This window comes from Hydra viridissima, unplaced genomic scaffold (genome assembly GCF_058129835.1).
Source record: "Hydra viridissima isolate aposymbiotic clone 2 unplaced genomic scaffold, HvirCarnegie_v1 scaffold_4, whole genome shotgun sequence".
In the NCBI taxonomy this organism is placed as follows: domain Eukaryota; kingdom Metazoa; phylum Cnidaria; class Hydrozoa; order Anthoathecata; family Hydridae; genus Hydra; species Hydra viridissima.
In genome coordinates, this window is record NW_028324303.1 from 13,096,021 (window position 1) to 13,106,697 (window position 10,677).

Sequence of the window (10,677 nt, forward strand, 5' to 3'; positions counted from 1 at the left end):
TTCTATTAAGGTAAAGAGTAAATTCAGTCTTTAAACAACTGTTTTTTAAGTTCAACTAAGGCGTCCCTCGGAACTATCGAATACTATTTTTTTGTAGGTTTTTTTTTCCTGTTTTGATAAAATGCACTGTAATTTCTCCGATTAAATAGTTGTTTTTTACTCCAATAATAGTTGAAACCAATATAAAGAAAATGTAAGTAAGAGTTTTCAAACGAAATTGAATTAAAGAGAACCCTGTGAGGCAGTTGATCTTGAGGAAAAGCATCGTGTAAAAACACTTTTAGAAAAAAAAAAGTAAGACCTCTGCATGAGTTTAAACTTAAGCTTCTGATTAGCTGACTTACATGTCTATAAATATTTATCATCATTACGCATATATTATGCATATACACATAAAGAGATCTCCACTTCTGATGCATAAAATGCATGTTTAAAACATCGGTACCTACAATTCATAATTTGTTCCATTTCGTATTTAATTTCCCAATATACCGGCGTTTGTGTATCTACACACACACACACACACACACACGCACACACACACACACAAATGAACATTTCATAAACACCTTTTATTCTGTAGTTATGGGTTCATTTTATGTTTTGATTTTGTCGTGTAATAATGATTTATGAAATCTTAATCCGCTAGAATGATATGGTTATTTAAATAAAAATTTTTTTAGGTGAAAAATTTTTTTAGGTGAAAAGAACTTGAAATAGTTAAGTACTAAAAAATTTTACGTATAAAATTTTTTTAGCTTTTATTTTTCATGTTTTATTATTTTTACTTTTTTCTTGTTTGGCTTTATTTCTAAATATCTTTATGCTAAACTGTTATAAAACAACATAGATTAGCATTTAAACGACGTATTAAACAATATTCTTAATAATTGCAATATTTCGCTAAAAAAGAACTTTCACTGAAACGGATAATAAAGATTGGTCGTAATTGTTATATATTATTATCTTAAGCCTTAATTGTTACACTAAAGTGAAAGCAATAAAAAATCAACAAACCTTAGGAAGTTGTAATTTTAATTCTTTTAACCAAATGTAACATCCTTTTTTCAGCTTTCTATGATTGGTGAATGATGTTTTGGAAGATTCTCTGTATCTTTTGGTTTTAATTACATGGTCAGATGTAGTTTTAATTTGGTGAAATCGGGTTAGAAATAAGGTATGCTTTACTTAAATTTATTAACTTTTGTCGAGTAAGCCAAAAATCTACAACAAAACAATCATACAAAATTTTTATTTAACATTATTCTGTAACCTTCCATTTTTCACAGAAAATATAATCTAGAGTTACGTTTGTCGAGTTTAATAGAGATGTTAACTTGTAAGAGTCTTCCCATTCTTATCAACTTTGAAATGGTTTGTCGAAGCGTATCTGTTTCACAATTTTGTTACTGGTTTTATTCGTTTACAAAGTAATTTTCATAACTCTTTTTCATATTAACACACTCTGTGGGGGAAACGACTTAACGCGGGTAATAGTAGCGTTAGGTAAAGGAAACCGACAAAACTCGAATTTACGACTGAGTGACCCGCTGCGGGTAACAGCAAAAAGCAGGTATTCGCTAAACGTATTTTTTAGACGTATTAGTACTGAGTCTATGACTGTTTGGCACTGATCTTTCTGGATAATATCAGTGTTGGTGGTTTAGTATTGGAAAGATAATACTGGTGTCACAAAATTACCCAAACAAAATATCTTAAGTAATCGTGTTTTGCCAACCTCTGCATTAACCTTCTTAGTAATACCAGAAACATTGTATGAAAAATATCATATCTAAACAAATCCCAAAAATATCTCATGCAAAAACACCACCATAATTTAAGAAATAGAATCACTTCGTTACACGAGGGTTTTTACTTCGTTACACGAGGGTTTTCCTGTTGAAATTTACTAATTCATTTTTGAAACATTTGCCTTCATTCAAGTTATTTATTATTTAAAAGGTCTCTTTCTTTACATTATTTATTACACTTTTTGCAACGACCAAAATATTTTTAACGAAAAGAATTCTTATAACTGATGCGCTTACTTTTGCTTTTTTCTATTTATAAAAATGAATTGAAAAAAATATTCATGTATATTCATATGCATGAACATTCACCAAACTAATGCATTCATTCTTTGAATTTCGCTAATATTCAAGACAACGAGGCTTTATACAAATTTTTTAATAATCAGTATCGGTATTTTATTTTTCCTTGCCTTCCACCGCCCCTCATCACCAAAGATATATTGGAATGCTTTACCCCTTGAAAATTATTATCCTGCGGTGGCGCCATAAGCTATGCCTGATTTCTCAGTGAAACCTGGGGAGAAGGCCTTTCGCCAGATTTCAGGTTAACAACGTCAGTTGCAAAAGCCCTGTTTGGTAAGGAGAAGTTTGATTTAATTTACAACTTTATTATTGTAATATTGTAAACAAATTTAGAAATTTTTTCTTTTGAATAAAAATATTAAATAAGATAACAAAGAAAAGGAAACAGGTAATGTTCCCAAAATGAATAAGTTTGGTAAAACAATTTTAATTTTTCATCTGTATAATTGTTCTGATTTCATTAAATTAATTACCGGAGGATATTGTTTGTAATAGCCGTTATCAAAAGTAATGAAAATCAAATAGAATATTTTTTTTCTAAACATTTTAAATAGATAAAGTTATAGAATTTTTTTTTTTTAATGCAAGTTCTATAAATATAAATATACAGAAATGATATCTGTAAAAGCTGAAATAAAAATATTCGTTTTGATTTTGTTTTTTGTACAACGATTAACAGTGATAAAAATCTTTTATTTTTAGAGATTGCTTCATGCTTCATTTAACGTGTAGAAAACAGACAGTGTTGTCGAACCTGAACAAGAAAAAAATTCAACTTCAGTAGTTTGTCCTAACACCATCTCATCAAGATCATTCTTGTTTTCACTTTGTGGGATCTAATCTTTATTTTGATAAATTTAAGAGCAACCGATTCCAAATATTAATTCATTGCGGTTGCTAATCATTTATTAGTCATAAAACAATGGAATTGCTAATCAATTAATATCGATCCTTTTACAATATGACTAGACAATTTTTATTCTAACTATTTATAAAAGTATACATATATATACTCACATGCATTTTCTTAATTAAAAAAGAAAAAACAGATACAAAAATTTTATTTATAAAATGATAAGGAGAACCGAACTGTTAGTTTACTTAAAATGTTTATAGTCTACAAGTTTGTTGCTTTCCAGCATGGCAATCACAGTAGCTTATATTTGTGACGTCATTTACTATGACTTTATTCTATTGGTTGGAACTATATTATGTTAAATTATGTGCGAAGAGCAATTCGGTTTATCGCCTCACCTAATTATGCACATAGTTTTACTACGAACAGATTCAGTAAACTGTAATTTCGTGTTGGGAGCCTGAATGTTCACAGTACATAATGGCAAAATAGATATTAAAATTTTTCAAGTTAACGTGTCAAATTTTTATTTATTTAGCAATCCTATTTTTCCTAATTGTTAATATGTTAATTAAATTCTAGAGTCTTAAAGGCGTTAGCTGACAATTGTCTAATATATAAGTTTTGTCAAGGAGTTTTCAATTCTTGTTCCTATTTTGTTTTCTTTCAGTAAAAGTTAATATACAGTACAAGTTTGAAATGGCGAGTAATTTAGCTTCTTTGACTGCTACTCGTACCTTTAATCTCAACATACATGTCACAGACTTGCAAACTCAAAAGAATATAGAAGTAAACCAAGAAAGTCATGTTGGATTTGTAATGTTGGAATTAGTGGAAAAATTGGGTGGGCTATTTAATTTTCTTTTCATATTTACTGAATATTTAACCACAAAATTTCTTTTAAAACCACCTTTAAGAGTTTTGGTAACAATTATGCAGTATTAAGTTAGCCATAGCTAGGTCTAAACTAAATTAAAAGGTTTATTGCAATAGTAATACATAATTGAAAAACCTTTTTTTGTTATTTTTATCACTATCTAACATGCTAATATAACAAATAATGATTAAAAATGACATTTTTAATGAAAATAAAGTTTCATAGTGCAGTTATTCATATTATATTAAATGTTACCATCAAACTTTCTTTAGTCTGTTAAATTCAATTTCTTACTATAAAAATTTTGAAACATTTTAAAAATTATACTTTAGTATAAAATCATACTGGTATATAAATTTAATGAATAAAATAGCTTTAGCATGAAAATAGTTTTTGCATTTAATCCCAAGCAGTAGCAGATTAAGTTATTTCTAGCTTTTACTATCAAGAGTTAGTGAATCTTTGCTATTTTCTATAGTAAGCAATATTATATGAATCTGTGCTCTAATATTTTCTGAACTGTTGCTTATTTTCCAAAAAATTTAATTTCTCTCTAAATTATAATATCTTAATGAAGGCAATTAAAAGATTTTTAACCAAGTTAGTGCATTATTAAAATACTTGTGTAGATTCAATCAGTTTCAGAAGAGTTAATAAAATTTGCAAAAAATAAAGAAATAAATTTTTTACAAATACAAGTTACATATTGAGGGTAGAAAAAACTAACAGATAATTTTCAATTGTTGACTATAAAAATAAATGCCATATAATTTTAAAGTTTTTTTTTTAAAAAATGACTAAATATAACTGTTTGTCAATGTTTTCCTTTCCATTTCTTTCCTGTAGCTCTAAACTAGGTTTTAATTTCATATAAATCAATATGATTTTATATGAAATTAAGAGAAAGGCCTTGCCTCTTTTACAGTGCTTTTAAAGTTAAAATATTTTCCTGTGAGATTTTTTTTTTTTATCTTGGTTTGTTAAAAACTATTTTATAAAAGCTAAAATTTTTATATGTATTTTTTTTTTATGACTAAGACTGAAGAGAAGTTTAGGCTCTTTTTTTATTATAAGGTGATTTTGAGATAGTATATATATTTTTTTGTTATTTTGTTAGTTTCTACTATATAAACTATACTGTCACACATTTTGATTGTTTTTTGAAAAATTAACACACCATATTTATATAAGTGGATTTTTTAAAATATAGAAATGAAGTTGTATGATTATTGTAGCTAAGATGTTTTTGTTAATCATAGTTAATTTAATTATTTAATATATTGGAGTAGGATGATTTATAGGTGTATTGAAAATGATTAAATTTTTTTTTTTTTTTTTTTTTTCAAGATCATTATATTTCTCTGAGTATTTAAAGCAGTTTCATGAATTTCTAGTCATAAAATTTTTACATTAAAAAAAGTATGCTTAATTATTTTTAATATTTGCATGTTGATGCAGAAATTCAATAATCTTTCGATTTAGTTTCTTGTAAAGATAACAGCAAAAGAAACATGAGTGTAGAAAAATTTGTTTTATAAATGTATTGCACCTATTAGCAAAAGTTGAGCTATACTACATTAAATTATAGTTCCTACCAATCATATTTATTTAATTAGAAAGATCTTTTGTGCTACTTAATTTGCTTTCAACAAATTTCTGAGTGCAATGATCTCCTAATATTCTTTTTGTATTTTCACAAATGTTTCCAAAAAGTTTTATTTAATTTTGGATTCTAATTTATTATTTAATTCTATTTTTTGAAGATGTGACAGCTGATTATTCCGATCATGCTTTATGGTGGCCTGAAAAAAAAATATGGCTGACCAAAGCCAGACTTTCTTTGGCATCATATGGTATAACAAATGACGTTCAATTGCTCTTTACACCTCAGCATAAGAGCATAAGGTTGCAATTACCTGACTTACAGCGTATAGATATTCGAGTAAACTTTGCTATTGATGTTTTTCACTCTGTAGCTGAGCTATGTACAGAGTTAGGTATTCGCCATCCTGAAGAACTTTCTTTTTTAAAACCGTTTGAGACTGGTACTGGTAAGAAACGAAGAAAGAGTACAAAACCAGCTGGATCTGCAAATCTCTCTGATGAATCTGGTTCTCAAGGTAGTTTGGGGAATGGAACTCTTGGTCGGCCAAGTCTAACTTCTCCATCAACAATGAAAACACCTAGTTCCCCTATGTCACAGAAGAGTTATGGTAAAGGTGGGTCTGATCATTCGTTCTCTGGAAATGACAGTTTAAATCCATACAGTACAGCTTTGTCACCTATGTTGACACACAGTCCTACTACTGTATCATCAGATCAACTTGAAGCACTCGGCCAAGGAAAATCTTTAGTAGAGAGAGCTGTTTTTAACACAGGGTAAGGTTAAAGAGTCTTTCTATTAGTTATGCTATTCTCCACTACTATAAAATTTAAAATTTTTTACTTAACTGCTTACTATTCCAACAACATCATCAAAATAATTTAATTTTTGTAGATGGTTAGCATCTTCTGAATCACTGATGCAACAGGTAAACATTTCTATGATCACAATTTATTTTTTTGTTCATGATTTCACACATCCTTGTATAACTATTTAAAGGTCTTGTTGCTTACTAGGACATCAAAGAATATGACACTCTACTTTTACGTTTCAAATACTACACTTTTTTTGATATAAATCCTAAAGTAAGTTATGTTTTCTGAGATTTTTGTTAAGTAATTATAATTTAAATGTGTTTCTTTTGTAATGACTTTTAGCTTGACATCACTAACTGTATAAAGATCTTAATAATTAACTTAACACAGCAGAGTTGAAAAAAAATAATTTCTTTTTATTTATTTATTTTAATATTCATATTTTTAAGGTTGATGAGGTGCGTATCAATCAAATTTATGAACAAGCCAAGTGGCAAATTCTTTCAGAAGATGTTGATTGTACTGAAGAAGAAGCTATCACTTTTGCTGCATTGCAATTCCAAGTTAAAATTGCTCTTCAAAATCCTCAAAGTAGTACAAATGCTGATGAAGTAGATGATATTGATTCTGCTCTGAATGAGTTACAGGTAGGCTAATACAGCAACAAGCTACTGTTAACTGAGAATGTTTATTGTAATCTTTCAAGTTTTTTTTGTTTTGTTTTTAATATCTTTGGCCTCTGTTAGATGACACTAGAAGGGACAACACCTCACGCAGTTGCTAACAGTAATGCAAACTCTACAAGACCTGTATGTTTTATTAAATTGAAATTGTCTTTTTTTATGAAATTATTCATCAAAATTGTCATAATTGCTATTTATTATAATTAAGATTGTTCTTCTTAATTCAGATTCTTACTCATATTCCAGAAATGAAAGACAACTTAACTATTATAAAGTATGTAAATATTTTTTTTGTGTGTTTTTATTTGCATGCTAAGTACAAGTTCTAAGTACAAAGTTCAGTACAAGTTTTAATAACTCAAACAGTTTTGAAATAATTTTAGGTTTTGATTTAGATAAATTTGATTGATTGCAATTTAGAATTAAACTATTTCATTACTTATACTGCATTTGGTTTAGAAATAAAAAGTTCGGAAAGAATGTGAAAACATATTACTTCCAGTTCAAAGACACACACATATCCTATTTTAAACAACAATCGGAATCTATGGGACAACCCATTCAAAAATTTAACCTTAAAGGTGGTCTTTTACTTTCTCCTACTCACTTAATTTGTTTTAAAGAAAAGTTAGCTAATTTTTCAATTATATTTAGGTTGTGATATAATTCCTGAGGTGAATGTTGCAAAAAATAAGTACAACATCAAGTTGCGTATCCCTGGACCTGATATTTGTGAAATAGAAATGGGTTGTTTATCTGCTGATCAGTATATCAAGTGGATGGCTGCATGTAGATTAGCATCAAAAGGAAAAACTATGGCTGACCCTTCATATAGTGTTGAAATGGCTGGTGTTAAAACCTTTTTAAGTATGCAAAATGACTCTTCTAGAGATGATACAGACTATGCAGTTGGAGATCATGTATGCTTAAGTCAATTGTACTGTTTTTTTTTGTTTTTTTTTTTTTGCATTTTGTATTAAAAAATCTCTGATAATTTTTAAAATTTGATTTAACTGTTTGCATAGGCTGGAATGCAACCTGAAGATTTTGTTCCACCAAGGCTTTTAGCTAAATATAAGAGCAAGCAGGTTTTTTATCTTATTAGTTTAATGTAAAAAAATCATAAATATTAAATTCTGGTTTCTTTTTTGTTGTATTTTTGTTGATTTCTCTTTTGTTGACCAATCAACAAAATCTTGTGTACAATAGTTTATTTAAATATATCTAACGATTGTTTAGATAGCAGCTCGTATCCTAGAAGCTCATTCATCATTTTCTAAATTAGCTTTACAAGAAGCTAAACTTAGTTTTATTCGCCAATGGCAGTCATTGCCAGATTATGGAGTTACACGTTTTAATGCAAAGTTTAGAGACACCAAAAAGAAACAAGTATGTTATGTTTAAAGGCTACAATGGAAAAACTTCATTTTAAACTGCAAAAGTCTGTTGATTCTTTCAGTGGATGTGCACTATGATAGTCATCTGTTTTTCTAGTTAACTAGTTATTTACTATATTACATTCAACCCAATTCAATAGACAAAGTAGCTAAAAAAAAAAAGTACAAAAAAAGGGTTTGATCGTTTTTCCAAAATGGTCTTCGTTGTGTTTGAATTATGTGTTGTGTATTTGTAGAGACAATTACTTTTGCTAAGCATCAACGATTGGTTTTTCAGTTTTTACGAACAATAACGAATAAAATATGAAGTTCCATATCATTCATTTGAAATGGACCAAATTTAAAATAATTTATATATTTAGAAATACAAAGTAAAAAGATTCCAGAAAAAAAAATAACGATACCTCGCATTTTATTTTGTTTCAACCCTTCAAGGTGTTGCGTAGAATCGCTATTCGATTAAAACCGTTAAACTTATATTTGTAACAAAATTTAATTGAAAAAATATGAATATGAATTTGTCACACCGCTGTTTTGATAAACTTCAGAAAGTTAAATCTTAAAAAAAGTTGATGCTATAATTGTTATTATTCGTAAAAAAAAAAAAAAAAAAAAAAAAAAAAACCAAACGCCGGTGCTCAATCTTTACCCTAAGTTTTTGTTTCATGTGCTCTCATTTTCTTTGAGAGTTTAATTTTTCAATTGTGTTTAATCCTTTGTGTAGTTTTTTAAAGAACCCCAACACCCTTATAATAATAATGCTGCTGATTAATGCCGTTGAATTTTTTTAAAGAACCCCAACACCCTTATAATAATAATGTTGCTGATTAATGCCGTTGAATTTTTTTTTTACTTAGGAAATTGTAGGGATAGGTACAAATCGAATTATGCTCTATGACGTAGCATCGCGTCTTACTGTTAAACAATGGCGCTATAGCACTATGAAAAACTGGAATGTAAATTGGGAAACTAGAGAAATGATCATTAGTTGCGAAGGAGATACGGTTGTTTTTTCTATTATTGGAGGGGATGTAAGACTTGTTCACGAGTTTATTGGCGGTTATATTTTCTTATCGATGCGTAAAGATGTGAATGCTCCTTTAGACGATGAAATGTTCTATAAACTCACCGGGGGCTGGAACATTATAGGAGGTGGTGAGGGTAAAGATTGGTCATCAAAGTTTAGCTTATAATATTATATGGCGGAGTAATAAAACTTCTGAGGCGTTCGTGCTCAAATTAATTTTATATTCTTTTTTTCTTTTTTTTTTTTTTTGAATTATTTCTTTCTCTTTTCTTTTTTAAATGAAAATCTTTAAGATAGGGATTCTCCTTTTGTTATGAGAAATTCTTTTATTTCAATCTGGTGTTTTAAAATTTTTAGATTTTTACCGTTTTTTTTTTATATATATATTGTATGTGACGATATTTTGTGTCATTAATTTCATAAGCAAGAGATGGATGCACTCTTTGTAGATAGATTACTCTTAAGTTATAACTGTAACATATTTTTTAAGAAAAGTTTAATTTGTGACCTTTAATTTTAAATGTTTCTCAGAGAGAAACAGACGCTGCTGGCTTTATACACATACCAATGTTGCTTAATTTTATTTGCTAATTGTCAACAAGATTTTTTCTTTCATTAACTGTTAGGTTTGGTTAAACTCATTTTTAATCTGCAACAATGTTATCTTGCAAAATATAAGCCGCCCAATTGATAGCATTAGAAGGCGGAGCGGAAAACAATTTTGCTTAATTTCAAAAAAAATCTCAAATCAGAGAGTTTTATTTAATCACGATAAACAATATTGGAATTTGTTGTTTGAGGAAATAAAGTATTTTTATTTCAAACTAGTAGCAAAATATTTGTTTCGTGCTCAGTCATGATAGGTTGGTGAGCATTGACTTCATCGATTCGTCATGGACAGAAACCCGGTAAACGAATCCTGCTGGTATTTTATTTTAACAGTGTAGTTGAAGTGACAGTTCGAATTTTAAAAAAATCCTGCAAGGCGTTGTTTTTTTATCTAGTTCACTCTTTCCATCCATAAATATTAGTTTTTTGGAAGTTCAGCAAGTTGTTATAGAAAATGAAATAAAGCTCTCTATTTTTTATGACTAAAACTGCAATCAGCTATTAAAATCTAGCCATAATTTTTTCGCAAACAATTTCTATAACTATATCTCGTAGTTCATATCAAGCTTGCCGTGACTATTGTATATCTTCCGTAACATTCGTACATCTTGCCTTAGAATTGTTGTGTTTATAAAATAGTTCATTAATCAAAGCCACAAGTTATTTGCAGTAATTCTCTAATCTATAGTTATTGTC

At 28.4% G+C, this 10,677-nt stretch overlaps 1 protein-coding gene across 1 annotated transcript; it reads left to right on the forward strand.

Moving 5' to 3' along the window:
* Positions 1-169: 169 nt before the first annotated feature.
* LOC149889976 (fermitin family homolog 2-like) lies at positions 170-9,886 on the forward strand. Its single transcript, XM_090083912.1, has 14 exons — positions 170-294; positions 1,072-2,387; positions 2,817-3,814; positions 5,611-6,226; positions 6,345-6,378; positions 6,467-6,535; positions 6,715-6,912; positions 7,012-7,074; positions 7,176-7,222; positions 7,408-7,529; positions 7,603-7,868; positions 7,974-8,036; positions 8,188-8,337; positions 9,203-9,886. The coding sequence occupies exons 3-14, from the start codon at positions 3,670-3,672 to the stop codon at positions 9,536-9,538; spliced, it is 2,109 nt and encodes a 702-aa protein (XP_089940038.1). The 5' UTR covers positions 170-294; positions 1,072-2,387; positions 2,817-3,669; the 3' UTR covers positions 9,539-9,886.
* Positions 9,887-10,677: the final 791 nt, after the last annotated feature.

Coding starts and splice junctions, on each gene's coding strand:
- LOC149889976 (XM_090083912.1), top strand. CDS start 3,670: ATGGCGAGTAATTTAGCTTCTTTGACTGCTACTCGTACCTTTAATCTC. Junction 6,536..6,714: donor TTTTTGATATAAATCCTAAA/GTAAGTTATGTT, acceptor CATATTTTTAAG/GTTGATGAGGTGCGTATCAA. Junction 6,913..7,011: donor CTGCTCTGAATGAGTTACAG/GTAGGCTAATAC, acceptor GGCCTCTGTTAG/ATGACACTAGAAGGGACAAC.